General features: G+C 37.2%; 1 protein-coding gene across 1 annotated transcript in view; it reads left to right on the top strand.

The window, feature by feature from the left end:
- The window catches only part of PLEKHA7 (pleckstrin homology domain containing A7), a 167,629-nt gene that overhangs the window by 115,851 nt on the left and 24,040 nt on the right, over positions 1 to 27,738 (top strand). The window contains 7 exon segments of the mRNA XM_068400085.1: positions 5,280 to 5,398; positions 9,350 to 9,835; positions 15,295 to 15,814; positions 17,892 to 17,978; positions 20,327 to 20,380; positions 26,576 to 26,644; positions 26,832 to 26,912. Of these exon segments, the coding sequence (XP_068256186.1) occupies positions 5,280 to 5,398; positions 9,350 to 9,835; positions 15,295 to 15,814; positions 17,892 to 17,978; positions 20,327 to 20,380; positions 26,576 to 26,644; positions 26,832 to 26,912 (1,416 nt within the window).

Here is a 27,738-nt window from a genome sequence, read left to right as displayed (position 1 = left end):
GACTTTATGCTGCAGTTTCGTTTTATTTAGAACCAACTCCTAGAGCAGTAGGAGGATTTCGTGACATTCCTGTCGCATGGACCCCATCCAACACTGACGTTGAATGGTCATGGAGTCGGCTGTGGGCACATGGCAGCAGGAGCATGGCTGTACTGGCATTCCATCACTCACCACCGTTACCTTTATCTAATCTTTTCAGTACACTTTGGTATCCAGAGCAGATGGACATTCTCTCTCACGACATAGTGCAGCTAGAAATAGAAAACACAAGCAGATTAAGCCCAAAATAACGATAGGACTTTTTCGCATTTAAGTCCTGAATGAGTAGGAGAATATGCCGTGCCACTTTTTACATTTGGCCTGTCATTTATGCAGATTGTTGTAAATCCTCTGTTACAATAGAGGTATTGGCTGTCATTTTAAATGGCTGTTTTAAGTAACAATGAGTTTTTGAAGCTAGGGAAGCAGTCAGACTGTGAAAAATTTCAACATTTTGGTTTGTAAAACTAAAGCAAATGTACTTAGCAAATACATGGATGCTTTTTGCATGTGATTCAGTTAGAAGAAGGTTTCTAAAGTACATGCTCACTAGGATAGATGTTAAACCCTGCTAACTGTTAAAATGTACACCATAGGAGTTCTCAACATTCTTTTCCTTTCATCATCTCCTAAGGCCCAGCTTTAAAGCTTTTGTGTCTCTTTGGGTGTTTAACAATTACAGGCCTGCAGAACTGCATACAGGCTGTTCAAATGCAATCAAAAACCTACTTTGAAGTGTAGCAGTACCTATGTTAAATTGTTTTGTTTAGAAACTCTACTTTTAAGTATTTATCTTGACAAATTTTTCACATTGTTTATTTGTCCCAAGCAAAGTGCTGTGATTAGCTGTAAGCTACTGTCGTTAAGCTGTGTGACAGCCTTTTAGAACTCAGGATCCTTACTGCATATTTAGTTCAGTAGCTGACATCTCAAAGATATTTAATTAATCTAATGGCTGTATTTTTTAAAACAGTATTTGTTTGCTGATACAAATGTGAGGCAGCACAAATCCAATGTATAGATTTTAATGTGAAAAAGTTTGCACAACATTAATATATAGCTGGAATTACTCCCTGTGATTAATACAGAATTGACTGTACTTTTTAGTAATACAACAATTTTAAACATGAGTATTATTGTTTTATGAAGCTTAATGTCATCACAGTCTCTTTAGAAGCCTCATTGTCCTCAAACATGAAAACTATTTTTTATATATATATATATATATAAAACACATATATAACTTATATGTGTTAAAATATATGAGAGAATACTGAATGTAAACTCATTTATGTGAATCTGACAGTAATGCAGATTGGGAAACTTGGAAGGCCTACCAACGTTTGCTGTAAAGAAAACAACAAAACTTCATGCAAAGACAATGTATGCAAGTACGTGTTTGTATTTAGGTGTGTATCTTGCTACCAGATCAAGTCAATGAAGGGTGCTCTGTTGTTCCTGTAAGAGGTAGGAAGTAGCGTTGGAGATATAAATCACTCCTTTTTATTTTGATACTACCTTTTAAACTTTTTCGGAGGTACATCCTTTCAGTGTGAGGGCGTTCAGAGCCCAGGAAGCCAGGCCAAATCATTACTTTCAGAAGATGCTACTGCAGCTTGTTTCAAAACATCTTTTCATTATTGACACTCTAAAACTTATTAATGGAAGTATCTGTTCATTGCTTAGACTTCCTGGGACCAGGGCAAACTTCTTATCTATTTCTTCGATCTCATTGGTTTTCCTAAAAAATTTTGACATAGTTTGTTCTTTTATATTCTCTGGATCATTGTTGCTTCCTTAGGTTCCAGTATTGCTTATAAAGCTTCTCTGAGTCTGGGGTGTCAGGTCAAGAAATGCCAAGGGCTATAAATTTGAGAGGTGCCATTTTAGAATTTGAATAAGGGAAGGTTCTAGCTTCTAGAAGTCCTGAAAAAGCTCAATATTATTTGAGGGTGAAAGACGAGTTAGACTGTAGTGTGCTGTTGTTGTCTTTATAGTGAAGCTCCGAGTATTGTTTCAATTCTGGCTCATAAATGTTTCATAAATATCAAACTTCAGGAGAAGGGAGAATTTCCTGTATTTCGTAGCTTATTGAGAGGACTAACTTTGAAAGATTACAATTCTTAGAAAGCTGTTCCCCTCCCCATTCCTCTGTCCTATGAACTGTGCCTTTTTCTTTCCTAGGAATTTTGAATTATTGGAGGTGAACGTAACAGCTCTAGGCATTAGTTACTTTTAGTATAGTCTTTTGTTAAGTATTTTCTTTGGAAATATGAATCTTTTCATGATTTTAACTTGTTTAACTTCTTGTTCTTGTCTTATTGATATGCCCTTGGGGTTTACTGTCCATTTCTCCTTCTGTGCATTATGGGAGAGAGACTGCTATTCTTCTCAATCTATCCACATTAAGGCATCTGAATGCATGAATAGGTACCAATGTTTTTTTCCCTGTTGTGTGTATGGTGTACGTGTGTGCATGTGCTGTGTTTTAGGCTTTTTAGTATGCTGTGGTCATCCTAATAGCTCTTGCTTTAAAAAAAAAAAAGACAAAAAAACAAATAACCTGCTCTCTTTTGTGTCTGCTAGCAGTGACAGCTACAGGGCATTGGCACAAAGTGGCTTTCTTGCATATAAAACATGCTACTAATAAATAATGGAAATACATTTGAATTTACCTTTAACCAGCTTTATATATGACAAACTTCAGAATGTCGTGTTTGTTGATAATAACACACCATCTCCATTATCCCTTCTGAAGCTATGAATGTTTATGGCTGTGACAGCTTCAGTCTCTCAAGGGAGAATGGTGCAACGTACTTAGCATTTTTATACTGTTTTCACCTGCAGCTTCTTAGGCAATGCTTTCAGCTGTGTTCATCATGCACCACTGAAAGAGAACCTGAAAGGCAAATGGGTTATATTGATTAGGACGTACAGGTCAATTAAGGCAGACAGCTGTTAAATCCATTTATTGACCTGGTACGCAGTCTTGGCAGTTAGTTACCCAAGGTTCTGGATTTTTTCAGCAAGTATATAACCATGAATGGTGGGATCCTACTGTGTCATCTGCAGTGGGGCATACGTAGTCTGGTTTTCTGAAGAAGTCGCTTCACTTCTGAATTCTAGCATCTTCTATGGGCTCAATGTGGTCTGTGAAGGAACCCTGTAGTTGTAAGGTCTAGCATTAAAATTATTTCCTTTACATCTGGAGCTGCCAGTTCTTGGTCTGTTCTTACACTGGATGCTAACCATGAATTGCAATGAATTAGACGCTTCTTGAATCATATTTGTTTTGACCATTTTTAATGGTCTCAAAATGGGGGAAAAAAAAAAAAGAGAGACCCCGATAACAACAAAGAAAACCCAAAGAACTCAGCCAGGCAAACGTGAAAAAAATCCTTTGATTCCTAAACACCCAATTGGTTAGAGCTACTGTTTCATGTACGTAAGTCCTGTTTTCCTGTGTTAAATTAGGCAGCTAATGGTGGGGAGGGAGAAACCCTTATCGGCCAGCGCTGTTGGGAAGCGGAGACTCTTTCTAGCAGGAGAGAGTCTTGGACTTCTCTGTGTCACCCTTTCCTCCTCTTCCTTCTCCTCCTCCTTCTTCTAGCTGGCTGTTGTGCTGCAGTCTCATCCTTTCTACCATGGGTGTGATGGCAGGCCAGGGACTGACCCCTGTGGAGGCTGTATTACCACAGGTCTCAAAACAAACCGAGGCTTCCTTGCGCAGAAGGGAAAGGCCACGTTTCACACGTTTATAAGAACAGGCTGCAATAGAAAGGGAGTAAATTTTCCACAAAACTTAAAGCGCTGTAATAGCAAGCAAATATTTTGCTCTTTGGAGTTGTTGATACAAGTCTCTTAAGATTATAGTAATTTGAGGAATTCAGGGTAAACAACTGAAATTATAAGATTTAGGGAGGGCTGCACCAGATTAAATAGCCTGGGTTTTGTCAAAACTGTTGCTGTGTTTCTGAAGCTCTCTCTGATTGTAGAGTGTTTTTTTTTAAATTTGGAATAAGAAGGGGAAGATGATTTCATCAAAATAAAAGACCAGTCGTTTAGGGAAGATTTGTGAAATATGTTTGACCTTTAAAAGAAGATGTAGCTAAATTAAAAAGTTGAGATTTTTTTTTTCCTTTTAAAAAAAAACCCTGTCTCAGCAGTGTTTCATGCCATTAACTTTTGTGTGCGATAGCAGGTTTAGTTTTATAAAAAGCAGCTTAAATTACTGATTTTGTTATAATATCATTACAAGAGCTTTCAAGCCAAGTATACTGGCTTCAGTTTTTTGGAAAATGAGATGAACCTCTCCATACTAATCTGAAGCACATCTATAAAGTAACTTTGAGGAAATACAGTCAAGTGTTTCAGGACTGATATGACTTAGTAATATCTATACTATCGCTTATCCAAATGTGGATGAGATTTGATTAAATTCAACTAGCCTTGAGTTACAAAGACATTCTGTATTGAATATATTTGAATATTGAATGTATTTATAGAGGAGTTTCCAAATACCTCTAGTTTGCAGTGGGAATTTCATGGAGTTATTTTGACGTGCAGAGATACTTGTCAGTATTTTATGTGCTGTGATAATTCCATCAGTATTACTAACTTTATCAGTAAGTCTTGTGATTTTGCAGCTAATACAGAGATTCAAGTGCACTCTTTAACCAAAAGATCTTAACATACATTATAATCAGTTCTTAAATAAACAGTTTAATTGCTTGAATTGTAAGATTTTTGTCTATGTTTTGTCTGAATAAATTGCTTTATTAAATAAGCTGGAAAAATTGACTTGCTTATGCACGTTTCAGAATTTCCTTAATTTGTTTTGTATGCTATTTATGGCTAATGAAATGTATCAGTTAAGAGAAAATGAAAAGCTGAAAATTTCCTACTATGAAAAACAGAAGCGTTGCACTTTTAGCTTAGTAGTGCAACAAAGAGGTAGAGGAATTTCAGTAAAAATCACAGAATGCCATTTGAGTTTGCTGCACTATAAACTGTTGTGGCAGTGTAATAATTTTACTCAAAATTCAAGAAAAGGTCGAAGAATCTGGAAAGTTTTTTTTTAAAGATATCAGGAAAAGTTACAGTAAATTTTCTGAGGGAAAAAATGAAAATGCTGTCTGACTTCTATTTCTTTTCTTTTTTTTTTTTTTTTTTTCTTACAGGCTGTTCATACAGGTATGCGGGCATATATTTATAATAAGAATTCTGTTATTGGCTCTCAGGCAGAGCATTCAGGGATGCGGACATACTACTTCAGTGCAGATACCCAAGAGGATATGAATGGCTGGATCCGGGCTATGAATCAAGCTGCTCTTATGCAAACACACTCTTCACTGAAGAGGCAAGTTCAATACACAAACTGTTAGCTTTTCAAAAAAAATTTAATATCTTTATATATATATAAAAAATGAGATTAGTGATGATTTCTGGAAGTGATATTTGTAAATGTGTGCATGAAACTCATTCCCATTTTAAAGAAATAATTATATAATAACTAACCTGATAGCATTCTATGATGTCGTGACTGAATGGGTAGATGCAGGGAGACCAGTGGATGTAGTCTACCTTGACCTTAGCAAGGCGTTTGACACAGTTCCCCATGACATCCTCGTGAGCAAACTCAGGAAGTGTGAGGTAGAAGAACAGACAGTGAGATGGATTAAGAACTGGCTACACAACAGAGCCCAAAGAGTGGTAATCAATGGTGCCAAGTCCAGCTGGAGACCTGCAACTAGTGGAGTCCCCCAGGGATCAGTGCTGGGTCCAGTCCTGTTCAACATCTTCATCAACGACGTTGATGAAGGCACAGAGTGTCTTCTCAGCAAGTTTCACAGAATCACAGAATCGCAGAATGTTAGGGATTGGAAGGGACCTCGAAAGATCATCTAGTCCAATCCCCCTGCCGGGGCAGGATTGCCTAGACCATATCACACAGTAACGTGTCCAGGTGGGTTTTGAATGTCTCCAGAGAAGGAGACTCCACAACCTCTCTGGGCAGCCTGTTCCAGTGTTCGGTCACCCCACCGTAAAGAAGTTTTTCCTCATATTTATGCGGAACCTCCTGTGTTCCAGCTTGCACCCATTGCCCCTTGTCCTGTCAAGGCATGTCACTGAGAAGAGCCTGGCTCCATCCTCATGACACTTGCCCTTTACATATTTATAAACATTAATGAGATCACCCCTCAGTCTCCTCTTCTCTAAGCTAAAGAGACCCAGCTCCCTCAGCCTCTCCTCATAAGGGAGACGTTCCACCCCCTTAATCATCTTTGTGGCTCTGCGCTGGACTCTCTCTAGCAGTTCCCTGTCCTTCTTGAACTGAGGGGCCCAGAACTGGACACAATATTCCAGATGTGGCCTCACCAGGGCAGAGTAGAGGGGGAGGAGAGCCTCTCTTGACCTGCTGACCACACCCCTTCTAATACACCCCAGGATGCCATTGGCCTTCTTGACCACAAGGGCACACTGCTGGCTCATGGTCATCCTGTTGTCCACTAGGACCCCCAGGTCCCTTTCCCCTACGCTGCTCTCCAACAGGTCTGTTTGCTGATGATATGAAGCTGGGAGGTTTGACTGATATACCTGAAGGCTGTGCGGTCATTCAGCGTGATTTGGACAGACTAGAGGGCTGGGCAAAGAGGAACCTAATGAGGTTCAACAAGAATAAGTGCAGAGTCCTGCACCTGTGAAGGAGTAATAAAATGCACCAGTACAGGTTAGGAGGCGATCTGCTAGAGAGCAGCTCTGTGGAGAAGGACCTTGGAGTCCTGGTGGACAACAAGTTATCCATGGGACAGCAATGTGCCCTTGTGGCCAAGAAGGCCAATGGTATCCTGGGGTGCATTAAGAAGAGTGTGTCCAGCAGATCGAGGGAGGTCCTCCTCCCCCTCTACTCTACCCTGGTGAGACCTCACCTGGAGTATTGCGTTCAGTTCTGGGCTCCCAGTTCAAGAGGGACAGAGATCTACTGGAGAGAGTCCAACAGAGGGCTATGAGGATGATTAAGGGACTGGAACACCTGCCTTATGAGGAAAGGTTGAGAGACCTGGGGCTTTTTAGTCTGGAGAAGAGAAGGCTGAGAGGGGATCTGATTAATGTGTATAAATATATGAGGGCTGGGTGTCAAGAGGAAAGGGGCAACCTCTTTTCACTTGTGCCCTGTGATAAGACAAGGGACAATGGATGAAAGCTAGAGCATAGGAAGTTCAACCTCAACATGAGGAATAACTTCTTTACTGTAAGGGTTACAGAGCACTGGAACAAGCTCCCCAGAGAGGTTGTGGAGTCTCCTTCTCTGGAGACTTTCAAGACCCGTCTGGATGCATTCCTGTGTAACCTGCCCTAGATTAGTCCTGCTCTGGCAGGGGGGTTGGACTCGATGATCTCCAGAGGTCCTTTCCAACCCCTAACATTCTACGATTCTATGATTCTATGATTCTTTTTAATTTACATTCGGCTGGAAATCAGTTAACTAAGAGAAGCTGGTGTTCAGTATTTGCTTCTACATACAAATTGTGTGCCCACATTTAGTGACACGGATTAATTTCTGTATATATATAATTTTTTAGGGAATTTCAGTTAAAAAGTTACAAAGTTTTTGTGAGCAAATTCATACACCTGCAACAGCCAATTGGCAGCCTTGAGAGGAGAGATAAGTGAAGGAGAAAAGACAGAAGAGTAACGAGTTGTTTCAAAAGAGCGTTTAGGACTAGGATTAAAATACTGTTAAGAGGGAAAAGAATGTTAAAGATGGGTGAATCATAAGTGCATAGAGTTATGGATATTAACTAATTTATGCAGGTATTAACTGCTTATTTTTTTACTTACATTGGTGGCCTTTAGTACTTGTAAGAGTTTTTTATGGTTTTCTTGGTGTAGGAAAAAAGCACTGTGACAAAAAGAGGATGTCCTTTGTCCCATTGTTCTTAATTAGTGCCAGAGGTGAACGAATTCAGCTGTGCCTTCATGTGCTTCCAGTTTTTCCCTTTTCTTAAAGTTGGTGTAGCCTTCTTGATGTTTTGACTTTGGGAATGTGGTTCTTTCCCTACAACTCCTTGTAAAAGAAGGGATTGTCTTGTGCGAGACAACCTTGCTTTTAACCCTTGGGGCTGTGAGGATCAAAATGTCATGGTGCAGTTTCTCACTACTGCTTGCTTTTGGCAAATTAAATGTAAGCAAAGGATCAACATCTGTTCCAGAGCTTTACATCCAATGTGGTTTTGTATTAAGATTTTCTGGATTTAATTTAACTTTCAAATAGCATGTGATCTGTTACCTGTTTTTTCTTTATAAGGGCAGGAATAATTGAAAGAAAAATTGGGCACGTCTGGCATGTTAGAAGTATTGTTCCAGTGTCCTTCCTCCTAGCAGACTATGCGTTTTGGACACTAAGTAGACTGAAGTGAAAACAATTGTTTCATGGCACTTACTCTGAATTCACCTTCCATAAAACTTTAAAGAAACTGAACTGAGTTTCAGAGAAGATGAGGTGCTACTCAGGGATCAATGATACTCCACTGAGTAAGAGAAAAAAATGTCAAGAAGCTTATCACTATAAGGAGATGAAGAAAATTACAAATGAACAAAGCTATGTGTCAAAAGCAATATAAAACTTTTAGGATCCTTGCACGTTTTATAGTGTGTTGTCAGTCTAATATCAAGATTTCTGGTATGGAATTTTTGAATATTTAGACAATAAGGTAAATAAGTAAACTAGTGTGCATTGCAGCATGTTTTAGGAGCAATGGAGATTTTTTTTTTTTTTTTTTTTATTTTTTGCAGGAATAACCTCCAGGTTAGAAATTCCCTGGACAATGATAGTATTGACTCAAATGTAGATATTGTTCTGTCCTCTTGGCCAGAAATGACTAGGCCCTAAGGCATCTACAAAGATATGAAAGACTTTTTTGACTTTGAAAAGAACAGTTGGCAGTTTGGTTTTGGTTTTTTGGCTTTCAGTGTTTCCCAAGATAGGAAGACTTTCTTTTTTACAGTTGTTTGTACGTAATGTTACACAAGTTGAACACTTGTTTCATACAATATTAGTATTTTTGGTAATCTTTACAGATGCATATAAATGATTTTTGCTTCCTTGATAGCACTGTACAGGTAACTTTTGTCTAACTGGGACAACAACTGAGTTTTGCTGCACACATCTATCTAAACATACTTCTGTCAAATTTATCACAGCCTGGAGAAGATGCTTTTGTGGGTACCCTTTCTAAAATAGTAAGAAGACCACATCAAGTTTTCACAATTAAGCAGTGTTCATTATTGGCATGTATTTTCTTTTCAGAGAAACTGAAAAAGTGGATCAGCAAGCTGTTCCCCAAGTCAATCATGTGGATGCCTGTAAAGAGTGTGTGAAGGCAGAGATTACAGATACAAAAGAAGGTTATAAAAAATCAGCTGAAATGCTTGGATATGATAAGCGTGAAGAGATAAGAAGAGAAAAAGAGGAGGAGGAGCGTTATATCCACAGAAAAGAAACTCTGGAAACTAAGAAGGGAAAGGCTAAGCATGCATTAACAGAAGCTGATTCATTATTTCCAGACTTAACAAATGCATCGCGGTCCCAAGCAGCTCAGCCTCAGCCAGTCGAGAAGAATGGAACGCTTCCTAGTTCATTAAGTATGAGCGCTGGCCTAGTGGAGCAGAATGGTACCAGCTCTTATAAAAGAGGGTTTGTTCCCAGAACAAATCCAGATAAACACATTCAAAGAAAAAGTAACATGGCTCAAGTGGAGCACTGGGTAAAAGTCCAAAAAGGAGATACAAAAAGGTTAGTAATAGGCCCATCTTTAAATAGACTGCCAAATGGCATTTTCTTAAATTAAAGGAAAATACGTATTAGTAATATGTTTAGTGCAAATCAGAATGATATTTTACAGAGACAATATATAACAAACCTTACTTTCTCTTTCAGTGCAGAATGGTATTTTTCGGGTGTTTATCTCATGGGAAAGTCAATATGAGATTGGCTAATCAAATCCCTTTAATGTTGTCACTACATTGCAAATAGAAAAAGTGAGATTAGAGTGTTGTTTTTTGTACTGGTTTAACCACTGTGAATGCTTAAAACTTCTTAAAATTTGCTACAGTTGAAGAGCCAGAAAGTGGAATTGCAACCCTCAGTCTTATTCATAAACAACTACATAATATAAATTATAGATAATCGTTTGTTTTCCACTTGAAGGTAAAGAATGCTGATTTTATTTTTTTTCTCCTTTCTGTTCTTGTTCCAAACATCCATTCACTCCTCTGTATCAGATCACTGCACTCAAAGTCACAGTGTGTGCGTCACATATTGAAAGGTCTCTGTATATTCAAGTAGTTAATGAAGAGATCCTAGGATGTTCCCATGGACTCCAGGATTCTTTTTTCTCTTTTAAGTCCCTGAAAATTACATGAATACTACCAAGAGGTAGAATGGTAGAATGCACGCTGGAATACTTTCGTAATTTGAAAATCTTGTAATTGCTTTACTTTCGAAGTGTGCAGTCAGATTAGGTACCAGTTGAAAAAATGAAGTGATGTATATGTGCATCTGTTCAGAATGTCGCCTTGTGTCAAGTGGCAGGAAAGACAGTTGGGCTCTATGCTGCATGTGAGGATTTTTCAAATATGGGTAACCTACTGAATGAGTACCTTATAAATTTGCTAAAATCTAATTATAATGTAGAACAATAGGACACATTAGCATGTGGTTCTTAGGAGGGAGAAAACATTTTAATGCTTATTGAAGCTAACATTTGTCATTTTGGATCCAGTAAGAAATTTAAGGCTTGCTAGTTCTGTTTGGAAGTCCATTCTTCTACTCTCTTATCTTTGAAATTACCTTTAAAGAAGCTTTCATACTTTTTGATTTTTATTTAATGTTCTTCTAGACTGGTAGAGTCAGTTTACTTGCATCTGTTTTGCTTGGATATCCATCAATGCTACCTGAGAAAATATGACTTTAATGAAAAAAAGTACTTGGTATGTTAGTTCTTCTTACATGAACAGGTGTATTAGTCTAAAATAATACAGAAAACTATTGAACTAATTAGCCAGTGCTTAAGAAAACTTCTGTTGATGTTTTTCACATCAAAAGTATAGGCAGTGAACAGGCTTGACTGATAGCTAAGTAAGTACTGTTTTTTTCCTAATTACTCTTTCCAGTAAATCCACTTTAGGCATGTATCAGGTGTAGTGTTAAGATAGTGCTGTTGCAGGTGCCAGTGTTTGTTCTAGATAGAACCAACTACCTCAGCTGGAGCTGTTAAGTATTCAGTGAAACTTCACAAGAGTTAACTGCAGTGATGTAACCAAAATCTAACTTATTATTTTCTTCTTACCTTAAGAACTTTCTGTATGTTCTATTTTAGCTTACTTGACCTTGTTTTCTTTGTCTTTGCCTGACAAATAGCATTGTATTCTCTGCATTCAGAATAAATTGCATGTTACCTTCCTGAAGATTAATGGATTGATTTTTTTAATGGCACCTTCTGGATGTGTTTAAGAAAAGACTGGACATGGCACTTAGTGCCATGGTCTAGTTGACATGGTGGTGTCAGGGCAATGGTTGGACTCTGATCCCAGAGGTCTCTTCCAACCTGATTGATCCCGAGTGATTCTGTGCGATTCTCTCAACCCACTGAGGTTGTTGCAGTGCACTTAACTGATGGATAAAAGTGGCATGTTCGTTGTCAAATGTCTTCTTGATTTCAGGATGTAGAAATTTGAGATAGAGATGATAATTTGATTGACAGTTCATTTTGATTTTAGTAAGTATGAGTGGACCACTTAATTTCTTTATGCTCTGTGTTTACTGTTGTTCCACCTGAAATGTTACAGATAAAGAACCTTTGAGAATTTAGAAGCCTTTATAATCTTTGAACACAGCATGAGTACATTTTTATTTGTTTCCTGGCTCAGGTGTGTAAAGCTGAATTGCTTGCCAGCAAGTTGATTATGACAAGAAAGAACTCTTTCAGCTAGAGACTTCACACAAATACAGCATTTTTTTGTATAATTATTTGCAGGGATTGCACCTTTTATATAGATATTTAGATCTTTCAAATAGATATTTTACTTCCCCTGTTTATAAAGCGCTTTACTGTTTGCTAACTAGTAAATGTTAGCTGTCGCTTTGGAGATTCATCTGTCTTAGACAATGAACTATTAGCTGCCCTACAGTTATGTCCAATGTAGTCATCTAATGCCCCTCTGTTCTCAGCAAAGGGGAATACCTGCTTTAGTAAGGTTCATACCAGCCTTTGATCTAGAGAACTGGAAGGAGGTTTGAAAAGGAGACTTTCAGGAGATTTTGGTTTTAAGTAATTAAAGGTTGGGACCATCAAACAGCACCTGTCCAGAAATTATTAGTCTTTGATCTGATTCCTGTGCCTGGATAGACATAGTGAATGCATGATTGTAACGAATCTGCTGTCTCTAACAGTTTATTTCCACTTAAAAAAAAATATATAAATCTGATAAATGTAAGCTTAATATTTCCCAACTAATTGCAGTCATGTTGAGGAATTTTCTTCCTTGCAAATAATGTTAAAGATTTCTTCGTATGCAGAATTTTACATTCCTTCCTGATTTGCTTAAGGAAGAAACATTACTTGTCTTTGTTAGCTTTTGTGCATTCCCGTGAATGGGTATAGCGTTTCCAATAATTGTATTTGTTTTATTTTGAACATTTATCTTCTCTTTTTACAATATCTTCTGAGCGGTTGCTTCCCACTGCAGACCCTGAATGATTTCCATGGCCAATAATCGTATAATATGGCATCAAGCCATTTTTTCACTCTTCAGTGTCTACTTTCCTTTTTATTTTCTTTATACCTCATCATCCAAGGCAGGGAGATTCTCAAGAACAGCTACTTTTGCTCATTTTTACTCTTGATCCCTGAGAAAGCAGTTGTCCACAGTCCATTGGGGACTAATTTGAGTAACTCAGGACATTGTTCCTTTCCTGTTACAGAAACTGGTATGTTGTCTTAGTGCCTGTTTTTATATAATGCAAGTTATTTTTAAGAGTCTGAAACCTTGTGTGGTAGAGATGCCACCTGCTTAAAGCCTGTCATCTTAGCTCGAGGTTTCTCCCTACTTAGTATATTGAGAAATTGCAATCTGCCTCTATGTAGGCAGTTGCCTCAAGTTCAGCTTTGAATGTGACTTTCCCAGTGCAATGTAATGCACGTACAACTTTGTTCTTTTTTGTAGCAGGCTGAAGTATTGCATGAAGCCGGCACTTCCCAGCTGCTCAAAGTACTGCTTTCATCCAAACATTTATAGTTCCTCTCAGACAAATGCATCCGTTTCTGGAAGAAAGGCATGGTTCCGCCCCGCCCCCCCCCCGCCCCCCCCCAAACTCATGGGGTCTTTGTTTTCAGACTGCTTTTGCTTCTAAAGCTGCTAGCCGTTGACTACCAGTAATTCCTGCTGGTCTGAATACTTTACCCTTTCATGTCCAATTAGAAAATAACCACACACAGATGTTTTGCAACATTGAGTAGTTTGCCAGTGCCTTCATGAGGGCTCCACTAGGTTGGAGTATAGGAACGGTCAAGCCCCCTTCCCCTTTTTTTGCACAGAGACATCACCAGAAGGATCTGTCCTAGCTTTGTGCCTGTCTCAGATGTCCTTTCAAAACATTACCTGCTCCAAGCTTTCTCAGTTCTCATTTCTATGTAGAGAAAACATTTCTGCCGACTGCTTGATTTTCACATGGAAAGAATTGACAGTTCAGTACAGAACATACAGAGTACACATGATGTAATGAGCTAGACAAATAAAAGGGGTTACTTGACTACTAAGTGCTGATCTCTGAGTTGCCTCTGTTCATACTACCTGCCTCCTTTAACCTTTATTGTGATATTTGAGGTAATGTCAAGGTTCTGTAGCATGAGAGAGCAGAGCTTTTGTGAATTTGTAATCCTCCATGCAGTGCAGGGCAGTTATTCTGCTTTCTGACATGAGGAATATTATATCCTCTTAAGAGCATCCATATTTCAAGACAGCTCAACAGTGCCAAATCCTGCAAGTAGAAATAGACAGAGGCAACTACTGAGCAGCAGTTACTGGTAGCAGTTATTTTCCCCCTGCTTCTGTCATTCGTGGATACTGAACAAAGATGTTCTTTTTCATACTGCCCTTTCTTTCATGTGGAATTCCTGCAGCTCCCACACCATCAGGTCTCCCTCTCATGCAGAGAGTGAAGCCTACCAGGTGGAGTGGTGAACGTGCTCTGAGTTTCTTCATTTGTGGCGGGTTTTTTTGTTGTTTTTATTTATTTTTTGTATCATCGCTCTGTAGCAAGTCTAGCAGAATGGTTTTCTGTTTGGAGATCCTGAATCAATGGGCAAGTGACTGCAAGTACAAAACCCCCAGATGTTTAAGTGGAGAATCAGAAATTTAGGCAGGTTCCTTATGCATGAGGCTACGGAAAGATTTTGACTTCAGAGTAGGAGAAGGGAGCTAACTACACTTTGTCAAAGCTTTTGCCAATTCTGTGTTAACTCTCTATCTACTAAAAGATTTAATTTCTACAGTTTAAGTGCATTATGGATGCAGTACTAAAGCTAGGATGTAATGCCTTTATATTCTGGTTTGTCAATGAGTTCTGTTGCAAAAAGCCTTGTGTTGCTTAAAACAGTAGAACCAGTAGCCTTAGGTCAGATGAAAGTAAATCATACAGACTTGGGGACTTTCAGCAATTTCTTACCTTTTTTTTTTGCTTCATTAACATGAACAAAAATTATCCGAGATACTCGTTCTGTGATTGGTGAGATTTCTTCTTGCACTTTAAGGTAATCTGTTATAATGAGCATGTATTTGTTCTTCGTCAGCTGCACCACCTAGTGGTGAGCAGGATTTTGGTGAAAAATATTTTAATTTACAGATTTACTCTTTAAACATAACAATAATTCCTTTCTTCATGTTCTTGACATTCGTTTTAGTCTAAGTACATAATGCTGCTGTCCCTTAAGTTTATTTCTAGGAGGTCATCCTAGGTTAGACACTATATTAAAAGCCTGTGTTTATACTATTTGAATCTTTGCATGAATACAGTGTAATGTTTTTGTGCAGGGTAGATTTCTTTAATATTACTTTGTTAATATTTCTGTAAATTCTTTTAAAATTACTCTTGTCTGTTGTGTCTTGTAGCTCCTATCCTTTTTTTTTAATCAGTCATTCCCGCTCATCAATGTATGCTAAAATTTACCCTTTTTTTTCCCCCCTTCTTTACAGCCTCACTTCAGATCAGACTCTTACACGTCAGGGTCCCAATCCACCTTTTCCTGAAAACTATCACACTTTGCCAAAGAATACCAGGCAGCCTTCAGGGAGCTCACCACCACCACCAAACCGCAATTTGCCGAGTGACTACAAATACGCGCAAGATCGTGTTAGCCACTTGAAGATGTCCCAGGAGGAAAGGAAAGCAAATAAGGATGGAACTGTTTGGCAGCTATATGAGTGGCAGCAGAGACAGCAGTTTAAACATGGCAGCCCCACTGCCCCACTTTATGTAGGTTCTTCAGACTTTATTGATCGTGGTAAGTCAAAAAGTTCATTAGATGTTCCACGATCAATATCTGTTCCACCCTCTCCATCTGATATTCCTCCACCTGGACCTCCAAAAAGCTTTCCCCCAAGGAGACCACATACTCCTGCAGAAAGGCTTACAGTTAAACCGTCTGACGAAAGACAGACTGTAGACGTTCCTTTTGCTGGATCACCCAGGAAGATACGAAGTCATGCTGTAAAGGTTTGTATGCAGTATAACTGATTTCAAACTATTCTACGTGTGGTGTCGTACATTGATAATTTAATTCAGTCATTCCATTGCATCCTTCCTTGTGTATGGAAGATTTTGCAAGTTGTAAAAGTTAATACAGTGAATAATTTTCTCCTAAAACTCTTATCTTTCTGACCATTTCAGATTTATTAATTTTTATTGGTTTGGAAAGGAAAATTGGTGGCACATCACATTGGTTTGGAATATTTTTGTTCAAAAACTAGGAGGCATATGTTTATATGTATAAAATACACAAACTGTAATATTTTAATGTATAGAGTAGGTAGGCAAGAATATAAAACTCAGAAGGATGAACTCTTCATTGATTATTTATTTATGCTTGTTTTCTTCAGTGTTTCCCTGTCTGCTTTCTCTACATGTTTTGCTAGTGTAGTTAGTCTTACAGCTAATTCAGTTTTTGTTATGGCTAAAAACATAATCATTTTTATGCATTTGATAGTTTAAGCCCTTTGCAGAGTCATTATTGTTGGGCTAACCAAAATCAAATAGTGTTGGTCTGAAACTTTAATCTTCTACAGAATTTCAGTGTGAATTTTTTTTTTTTTTTTTTTTTTTTTGTGGGCACTGTTGCACCCTTTTAGAAAGAGGTGACAGGGGTTTCCCTGTTCGGTACCCCACATGGCTTTCCTTGCCTTAAGGAAATTAGGGAAATTCAGGATTGAATCAATGTAGAATTTACTTATCTTGGTAGCTCTTACACTGGAATAAGCGGAAATGAAAGCCTCTGTATTCACCTAATTTTTTGACCTCAACCACAGGCTCTGATGGGGAAGGTATTTGCAAAGAAAGAGACTTTTGAATTCAGATACCCAGCGTAGGTTCAGGACCATGACTTTAGGTTGCATGCCAGCTTCATGCACAGTTTAGATTTTTCCTAGTGTATGTGTGGTGTAGCTGTCAAATGTCTTTCAGCATTTATAGATTTATAATACTCTGTCAGAGGATGAAATAGTCTAGTGATGTGCAGCGCTGGAAATTAATATTTTTTTTTTACTCCTGATTATATTATACCAGACATTGGTTTCTCCATGTGTAAGTTGAAGGAGCATTACATCCCTTACGAAGGAATGTGCAGCAGTCTTTTCCCTTCCTGTGCAATGCAGCTGCATAAATTTTACTCATAAAATAAAACTCTTTTTATGTCTTATTGGTTTTACCAACATAGGGAAACACCATTTTCCTCATCTGTAAAATTTTTCTGTGAAACTTCTGTAAAAGTTTCTAGAGAAAAATGTTCATGTTTTTATATTTAAGCACAGAGCGTCATTTTACGTTTAAATGTATATGTCTACAGAAATCTGTGATACTCCCTCCTCCATGGTATACGTTATTAAATTCCATCCAGTTACACTTAAAAAAAAAAAAAAAAAAAAAGGAAAAAAAGGCAGAACAAAGCAGCATTCAGTGAGAATCAGAGACGCAAATAAAAATAAATCATGAGACATGTAGTCTGCCTTGAAGAAAGCCGTGGAAATTTGTCATTAAGAGAAAGAAGAAAGAATGGATGTGCAGTAGGTTTTCATATTATAAGCAGAAAGGGGCAAATAAAATGAGATTATTTAATAAAATCTGGGATTAATGGAACCCATTGCCACAAGGTGTCACTCATGTCAGTAGCTTAGTGTTCCGTGGCTACAAGAGGGCATTCACAGTTGTTGCTGCATGGAGTACAAGCCTGCTGTTGGAGGGCATAAGCCAACCAGCTTTTCTTTGGGAGACATCAGGTCAGAGGGGAACTTTAAGAATATTTGTTTTATTTGCTGTAAGCTACTTTGCACGTTCTGCTGCTGCCAGAATCCGCTGATCTGCCCAGCATCACAAGTGCTAAATTTGCATTTGTTCATTCATAAGTTTTACTTAATCATCAAAGGATCTGGCTGGCCCATGAATGTTACTCTGATCTAAGTGTGACGTGAATTCAAATAGAAATTTGTGGAAGAGGTGCATATCTTCTGAATTTTCCCTCAAGTACAACATACCTCTCACTTGAGACAATCCTTACAATTCTGGCTGTGGCTTCTTACAGAGCTCAACTCACATTGACCGACGCTCTATGCCTGCTATGGGCTACATGACACATACTGTGAGCGCACCCAGTTTGCATGGCAAGTCGGTAAGTTGAAAGAGCAGTTACTTCTCCTTTTTTGTCATCATAGTATTGTAGTTAAGTTTTAAAATCCTGCTCATTCCATAGTAGTTGTATTTTTATTAGTTAAAACATAAAGAACTTGAATGAGAACTTAATCTTCACCAGCTCCCAGTAAAGCCTGTAGGAATTTTGCTGTTATCTGCAACGTGAACAGGGGTGAGCTGTCTGTTATTAGAGGATTCAACTTTTATTATGTTTATTTGACCAAATGCAGAGTTAATGAAATAATTGCTTAATCATGTCAAGTAACTGCTTTCTGGGCACTGAGGTGAAAATTGTAATTACAGTTACTCTCCCTGAAGACTGCTAATTTCCTCTTTACAATGTGTCTAAATACCTGCAGCCTGAAGAGCTAACATTGCTTCTCATTCGATTAAGGAGACATCAGGCTAAGTTGGCTAGTATACGAAATTACACAATCGCACAATTACTGCAGCACTTGCCAACTAATTCCACCTATCAGGTCAGCTGCTGCTTGGCTCATCTGTGCTGTATGACATTTTGTGACTCTGCAAATGCTTCGTTAGTGGCATGCTTGGATCTGTGCTTTCTTGCCCATTCTTTGGTATTCTACAATTCCCAGGTTGTTTGTGGTTTTTCTTTGCTACTGTATTTGCTATAAAAGATGAGCGTTTTAAGTTATAGGGTACCAATGCATACGTTTCAAAGTGTTATGTATACTTCCTTTTTATACTATTTCTGAAAATGCTACATCTTCAGAAATGTGGGTTAAAATATTAGATAAGTTCATTCTAAAGCAAAACCATTTCTTTGTGCTGCTTTCATGATGGGATTGGCTCCTTGTGCCACATGCTGCGTCACCTGCAAATTGAAATGCATCAGCCAGTTTTTACGTTCATATGAGCTTGTAACTGTGTCAGTTCTGCAGGTGAACGTTGGTTCATAAAAGCTCATGGGTATCTTGGATCATCAACAGTGCTCTTCACTGCACTGATATATGAAACTTGTAAATGTGAGATCAAACAGAAATGTGCTTATGGAGCTCTTTGATTCATATTAGAGCCTCAAAAATGGAGCCGTCTGGGAATAAAATATGGTGACTCTTCTTGGAATTGGTGAAGGCTTTATATTGGCCCAAAACTAAAGGAATTTTTTTGAGTTTGGAAAAGTTTCATTTCCCGACTTACCTCACCTACAGAACAATTACACTAAGGTGGGCAATAGTAACAGGGATTTCTCCAAAAATGGGCAGACTTTCTAGTCCAGTCCTCACCCAGACTTACAAGCTGATCAGACAAGAACTGTAAGTGAACATGTCTAAAGATATGCAAGAGTGATGTATCGATTTTATGGCATAAAGGATTTTTCTTTTCTTTTTAACCCATACATTCTTATTGGCTCAAAACTTGAGAAAAGGTATAGTTGTGTTTTTCTTTTATTCTGAAGTTTAATGTACCCAGGATATAAAATCCTGTCAAAATACCAGTAAAATTTCTAGGAATTTGGGGGCATTTTGGCTGATTACAAAGCACATTTGCAACAGTTAAGCTTTACTTTGTTGCATATTGCAAATGCCTCTTTTGAAAAAAGGAGAAATAACTTTGTTATTTCTGTGCATGTGTTTCTTGAAGCAAGTGTAATGAAGATATTGCTAGGTGAATGTAACTATAAAATGAAGCTGATGTCAATTACAGGTGAGCCAATGAAAAATTAACCTGATAGCAATTAGAGATGAGCCAATGAAAAATAAGGACCAAGTTGATTGCTATTACTTAGAAGGCAGAATGGATTCTTTAATCATATAAGCGAGATCTTTTTCAGTATTTTATTCACAAAACTTATTTCGTACTTTTCCTGAATAAAGGAATTCGTATCTTAAAACATGTATGAAATGTGACCAGAAGTATTCTAATGATTTGTTATATAATGGCTTTTAGTTACATCTGACATTCAGTTAGGTACAAGTCTGCTCTTCTTCTCCCAAAGGGAGGACAACACCATAACATTTTTAGTGAGGGTATAGTCAGTAGAAATCAGTCTTGAAAAATTAACTTTTGAAAATCTATTGTTTCACGTAGTTATGTGTCTCATTAGAGGTGGAAAACTCAAATCTATATGTTTGGAGGAGGGTGGGCATGAGGTAGTAATATTCTTGGGAGATATTTTGCCCATTTTTCAGCTGTAAATAGCAATATGCTGGTGGAGCAAATGTGCTTTTTATGTACTTCCTACTGTGTTATTTTGTTTCCTCTGTCATCCATTTTCTTATATATAAACAATCCAACTATTTTGAAATTGTTTCGAACATTCAAATACATTACAATTTTTTTTCCCTATGTACTTACTTGAAGGCGGATGACACTTATATCCAGTTGAAAAAGGATTTGGAGTATTTGGATCTAAAGGTAAGATTTTATAGGAGTCTACTTTCATTATTTTTTTTTAACCTAGAGGTCTTTTGTGTATCATCTTTGTGTCTGCAGGTTTTCAAATCGCCTTCTGTTCAGAGGTGGAAACTATGTCTTTTGCCATCACTATTATGCTTAGAATGTCGAATGTCTTTATAGTAGTGACTATACAATTAAAGTGCAAGCTTGGAAAATGTAGCTGCTTCGGTTTGTAGGAAGAACTTATGTTACTGGTACTCCAGATGAATGATATTGTGTGGGTTTAATGAAATCAGATTAAAAACTGATTCCCAATGTTTGTCTGCTGTAGCATTAGAACCAGTATGAAGTCAACTCCTCTAAGTTAAAATAGGGTGTTCTTTTAATCCAACTTTTTCCCCTTTAAATCTTCTTGAGCTGACTTTTTCCTTGTTTTTATAATATGCTGTATTGATAATGTGTTGCTTTTTTGTGAAAATGTGGTGATTAATTAGCACCTGTCGTTGTTTTTGTATTATTACAGCTAAGAGGTTTCAAATACACCCATTCATCCATACATCTGTAGAGATTATCTGCTCAAATAATGTTACCTGATATTTCCTTAAAAAAAAAAAAAAATCAAAGTATGATATTGAGCATCAGAGCATCTGACTAAACTGAATTGCTTCTGTATCTGGTACACTTGATAGATGGCAATTTGAAAGCAAATCTAGACTTACTAATATCAGGTTTTAAAGAAAAAAACCCAAAAAACATAAAATCATTTTGCTTAGCAAAGCAGTCTGCCACTTCCTATGGTGTGTAGGATGTCTCACTGTATATAAATCATATATGGTGTTTCTGAAAATCAAGGTGGAGTGAAATTTGACGCCTTGTTTTCCGTATTGTTTGCATGTATGTAGTTCTCACTGATGCCATTGGACATTGCATATGTGCAACTAATGAGCTGGACCTGTTAGTATGTGTATTTCAATATTATCTGATGTTTTAATAGCTGAATATATAACCAAACATATCAATGGAAAATATTAGTAATACATATTACACATATATATATAGTGTCATAAATATAGATAGAATATTTGTCACATACTGTACATGGTATGTGTAGTCTAAATGATCAAATATGCAAACTGTTGTAATCATTAATGTACGAATTTAAAATTGGTTGGACGCATGTCACTTTAGGCCTTGTTCTTCATTTGTTCATGGCTTTTCCAAATGTAACTATGTCCCAAGCCATTGGCTGAATTTTATGACAAATTTCAATTTAAAAGGTCCTACAATTTCATAAATTTTTAATAAACACAGTGGTTTGTCCATTATAAAACAAAACAATTTTCACAGTTAAAAGTGACCACGGTTTGAGCCTCTGGAAATGTTATGTGCTTAGCCAAATTATTAGGATGGGTTTTTAACTTTTTAGTGGATTCCATCTGGATTGATTTGTTGCAGTCTGGGACATGAAGAGCTGTTTGGTCTCTCGAGAGCTCCCCTTGTACCTTCCTGCAGCCTGCGTAGCACCTGTCAAAAGCAGCCAGAAAGAGAAAATGTATGTGGGCTTCTGATCTTTCTGTGAAAAGAAACTTAATCATAGAATGGTTTGGGTTGGGAGGGACCTTTAAAGGTGCTGTAGTCCAACCCTCTGCAATGAGCAGGGACATCTTCAACTAGAGCAGGTTGCTCAGAGCCCTGTCCAACCTGACCTTGAATGTTTCCAGGGATATGGGGCATCTACTACCTCTCTGGGCAACCTGTTCCGGTGTTTCACCACCCTTATCATAAAATACTTCTTCCTTATATCTGGTCTGAATCTACCCTCTTTCAGTTTAAAACCATTAGCCCTTGTTCTATCGCAACAGGCCCTACTAAAAAGTCTGTCCCCATCTTTCTTGTAAGCCCCCTTTAAGTATTAAAAGGCTGCAATCAGGTCTCCCTGGAGTCTCCTCCAGGCTGAACTACCCCAACTCTCTTAGCCTGTCCTCATAGGAGAGGTGTTCTACCCCTCTGCTCATTTTGTGGACCTCCTCTGGACCCACTCCAACAGATCCGTGTTTTTCCTGTGCTGAAGACTACAGAGCTGGATGCAGTACTCCAGGTAGGGTCTCACCAGAGCGGAGTAGAGGGGGAAAATCACCTCCCTCGGCCTGCTGGCTGTGCTGCTTTTGATGCAGCCTGGGATACGGTTGGCCTTCTGGGCTGTGAGTGCACGTTGCTGGCTCATGTCCAGCTTTTCATCCACCAGTACCCCCAAGGCCTTCTCCTCAGGGCTGCTCTCAATGCCTTCATCCCCCAGAGTTAGCGTTGTTAATGTTAGTTCCCTTTTGAAAATCTTGACAGTCAAATTGTCAAATGTGTTTCCATAAGAATGATCTAATTTTTCAAAATGGCATTTCTTAATAACCTTCTTTCAGTAGTGGTCCAGAAATATAAAAATTCAGGTCAGGTTGCTGAGAGATTAAAAAGGCCATGTGAAGCTTGAGAAGGTGTCCTTGTATTGGTTTGATTTGTGTTTTGCCACTAAATATAAATTACTGAAGAGATGCTTTGTTTTGCAGTATGAGGAAAAAAGAGTAGAGTGGTGGATGAAACTAAGCAAATTACATATTGATTTGATAATGGTGGAATGTGACAAATTCATGGTTAATATATGTGATAACTTTCATTTAAGATCCTGAAGGCCTATATAGAAAACCGTTCAATTCAAGTGTCTCTTTTCACTTCATTGGGCTTTGAGTTAGACCCACTCTGATTAAACAATTTCAAAGAGGACTGAAGATCTTAGAACTGGAGTTAAACTTTTTTCTTTTCACTAAATCCGTTCTTTCTGAAGGTCTCTCTTCCTAGAGGTTTTGAAATATAACTTTTCAACATGGAATAGTGATTAAGCAGTTAACTGCATAATGTATGCCATAGTAGTGAAACTGATTACACAGCATTTAGTAATTTGTCATTACTTGCGTGTTTTGTCCCCCCCCTTGCTCTTATCCTTTTATACTAGCCTATTTTTTATTATTTAAGAGTTTAAAAATATTCTAAGTAATAATTTTTGATGTTAATACCAAAATGATATTGTTCAACATTATAGTGTATTGTCGTAACATAAGTATAAATTAGTAAAAATACTCTAGAGATATTAATCTATTTCAATAGTTTTCTCCTGTGTGCAAGCTGATTCTGACATTAAAAAAACAGTCTAAAGGCTGTTTACTCACAGTACAAGAAACAATTATTGATAATTTTGAACTTGCCAAATACCATGTATTGTGGAGGTTTCGTTTAACAATAATTGCCCTCAGATTATGAACTTCCCCCCTGCCCCCTCCCCCAAAAAATTGTTGCAACGACTCTATTTCTTTTTCACTTGTGAACTAGAGGTATGTGGACCATGAAAGAAACGGTGTATCTGTATACTATAGCATAACCATGCCTCTTCTGCAAACGGATTTCTACAGTTGTGTTTCCACAGTTGTGGGTTTTTTTATCTCTAAAGTGGATACACCCTGCATTAGATAGAAAAGCAGAAAGGAGGAGCAAAGGAACGGAAAACTCGATTTTCCCCACAAGCTTCTATGATGACCTTGCAAATAAGGTGAAACACAAGTGGTGAAGGAAGCTTCCCTTTTCGTGACTATGAAATCAAGTTCAAGCAGGCTACAGGAGGGATGGATGGGCAGCCTTACTTCAGAATAGTTTACAAACATTCCTGAGCAGGTTATACAAAATTATCAATATAGAGCTCTTGGTGCAAGCGTTACTACGTATTACATGACAGAAAATATCTTGCTGTAGTTCCCAACACTCTTGATACTGCACTTGGGCAAGTCTGAGCAACTCCTATTTTGTGTCGTGTGTTTGTATGTGTGTTTTGCAAAAGTAAAGAAGTCTTATGGTTGGATGAACAATCTACCCAGAGTGTAACAAGATAGGCAGATACCCAGTTGTAGCTCCCCTAATGGCAAATTATATAGACTATAAACCTCAAGGATCGGTGTGACATAAGAGCATGTCACATGACTGCTACTCATGGAGTTCTGAGTTGTAAGGTTTGGGGTTTTTAATTTTACATCTGTTACAAGCTATTACTGAACTTTTGTTTGAAACAGATAGAAAATAACGGACCTCTGATCAACATGATATACAAAGTGCTAAAGAACTCAGCACAAGGGTTACTATCCAGTATACATGTAAGACTGCTTGCATCTGAAATGTGCTCATCCCATTGCTTTTTAAAATAGCAGTCAATGTTTACATATTCTGGCTTTTACAGGTGTCTTATGGTAAACACTAAAGCTTTCTGTAAGATTTTATTTTTTTCTTTCCTTTTTTTTTTTTTCTTTTCCCTTTTGGAGTCTGTATGCAAAGTTATGGCTGAGCTTAGTATTTGGTTTCATTTTATCATGTTTTGAAAATGATTGTGTCAAGTAGTGACTCCTATGTGTAATTTTGAAAATGTGAAAGCATGCTAAATCTTCATTGTGTTCTCATGTTCACTGCTTGGTAATTAAATTCTTTGCCGTTCTGATTATGTAATTTAAAATATTCCCAAAATCTGTAGACTCTGTTTTTTATGTTAATACCATTGCTTTGAAAAAGGCTTTTGCATTCTCTGAGCTCGTAGATAATTAAATATGCAAAATTATTACCTTGACATGCTAGTATTTATGCTTATATTTAATTATTTGTTACTATTATACATAGGATTTAGCATTTAAATAATTCCATTAATACTTTTGAAAGAAAGGATTTTTCTTACATAAAACACATCATTGTTGAAAACGAAAATATCTGAAAATTGCAAGTTTTGAGAGGCAGTAAGTGCTTTTGATTTTGCGAGTGAGGAAGTAACATTTCACTGCATGAAAACACATGCTAAGTCTTTGAAGGGATTGGAGGAGAGAAGACAGTAAACATAAATGATAACCATACTCTGTCTTAAACCTACTTTGTTATTTGAAAATGCTATGTGTAGATGGCTAACTTCATATAACATAGTAAATGAGAAACTGAGGTTGTATCAAAGGTTTATCTACACTTACAGTAAAATTTAATTACTTTAAGAAAGCTAGCATGATCCTGTAGGTGCCTCTTAGGTTAATAACTAAACTATGTAGCTTCAAGTCTGGAGATTGCCAGTCAGAGTCAGTAAAAAAGCAAACTTCTGCCCCACCAAAAAAGCCAACAGCTTCTGCTCTTACATTAAAACTTCTGCTCTTGCATTATTAAAGACAATATTTAGGTGAATTTTTCTTCATAAACTCTTGCCTGTATGTGAATAGAAATATATGGTATATGAGTACTATAATTCTAAACATCAGGTGTTTCTTTGGTAAGATAGTATTTGCTTTAATAAATCTTTAAAAAGTCTTCTAATTTAGTAATATTTAGTCATTAGATTTGAAGGCTTTTAAAAACCGTGTGATTAATGAGCTGTATTATATTGCCATTCTCTTAGCCTCATTTATTCACAAAAAGGGTCCTATGTAGACAGTGGAAATAATAAAACTTTTCTACAGAGATAGACATGCCTGCATTTTAAGATTGCTTTGAAGGTTGGAAGTATAATATAGTATAGTTTATGTACTGATTTAAAAACTGCATTATGTGAGAAGATAATCTTCTCACCAGAAATCAAATATGAACCGAGTGATTTATGGAATGAGAGGTTTGTAGTATTATAAACATGTCAAAATAGATTAATTACTTTTAATTCCACTATAGCAGTTTTATAGCAGTCTGTTTTTAATAAAATTCACCCTGTTCTATGGAAAAGATTGTCCTTTGTAAAACCAAATAGTTGCCAGAAAGTTGTATTTTGAGTCATTAATTAATGCTGTTATTCTTGCAACTTTGCATTTAAAGGAACTATTCAAGTCTTTTGGCTTCAAGACAGCTATTAAAGGCGAACTGTTAAAACTATTGGGTTTTGCAGGAACAGGACCTTTGTAACCATAGACAAGTGGGATTATGCTGTTTTGTACAGAAACTTAAGCTACTGTAAGAGTTATTAAATAGCCTAATCTAACTAGTAATCCTTTCTGATAATATTTTTTAAAAACTAAAGCCATATTTGAAAAGACTTGCGTCCAAAATTTTATTCATCTTTGTTAATAACCTTGAATATTTAACAAAATTTTTCTTGTCGTTGCTGAAGCATAATTAGGTTTTAGTTTGCAACAAATTTCTCAGATCTTTAAAACCTATTCCTCTTAGGTGACAGGGCGTGACACGTTAAAAGAACGAAGTACAAAACCTGTCAAGATTGCAGAAAGCGATATTGATGTAAGTATCAAATACCACTTCAGAACCTCTTCCGTTGTTTTGGCTATTTATCTTGAACTGTTACCCGTTCACATTATTATTATGCTCTTTGAGGTAAAATACTGCCAGCAGAGACTTTTCTGTCTTTTTTTTTTTTTTTTTTTTTTTTTAAATCTAGCATTATATACTTATTTGATTTTATTTTCAGGTCAAGTTAAGCATTTTCTGTGAGCAGGACAGAATTCTGCAGGACTTGGAGGACAAAATAAGGGCCCTTAAGGAAAATAAAGTAAGTAGATTAAAAAGAGTTTTATAAAATAAAATAACAACTTTCCTCTAATCATAAAATATGGAGTTACAATTAAAAAAATCAAATTACTGGATGCTGCTTGCATTGTAGTAGTTTCCTTTGGACATGTATATAAACTTAAGAAAAGTAATTGTTTTTTGTGTTAGGATTGAGTACCCACTCTTAGAAAACGTGTTTTTGAAAATGTTTTAAAACCACATACTTTTAATGTTCTGGCATTTATTATAAATTGGGGTCCATTCACTTTTCTGTGTAGTTTTCTTTATGTCTTAATATGTATATGGTGTGAGGCAGAGTCATGTTTCATTTGCAGTTTGTCCCACCTGCACAAACATTGTTTGCATAAATAGCAGCATGCTACCATATTGAGCTCTCACTGTAACTTGTGTGGTGGATTGTTGGGTTTGGTTTTTTGTTTGTTTGTTTGTTTTTTTTTAAATTAAAAAAGGGAGAGAAGAGAGAGAGATTCAACTTTGTAGTAATTTCAGAAACCTATGCTGCTGTATATATAGTACTGTGAACTTAGTTCTGAGGGTCATGACTGAAATGCTGGAATATCTTGTGTGACACGCTCATAGTTGGAACCCACCTCCTTTCCTCCATGCCCTTTCAAGTCAGAGTTCAAATAGTAAACAATATCAAAATGGTTTGCCTTTCCTTGTCTTTCGTTGCCTGTATATATCTTTATCTGCTTCACTGCCTATGAGCTATAGCTGTCAATAAATCGAGGTGGTTCAGAAAAAAATCAATTCTAAAATGAAAGTACTGTCCAGATGGATCCTTCAGAAGAGCTACTATGCAAAAA

Source organism: Nyctibius grandis, chromosome 4 (genome assembly GCF_013368605.1).
Source record: "Nyctibius grandis isolate bNycGra1 chromosome 4, bNycGra1.pri, whole genome shotgun sequence".
Lineage (NCBI taxonomy): Eukaryota > Metazoa > Chordata > Aves > Nyctibiiformes > Nyctibiidae > Nyctibius > Nyctibius grandis.
The sequence above is the reverse complement of the archived record's forward strand: the minus strand, read 5'-3'. Positions and strand labels throughout refer to the sequence as shown.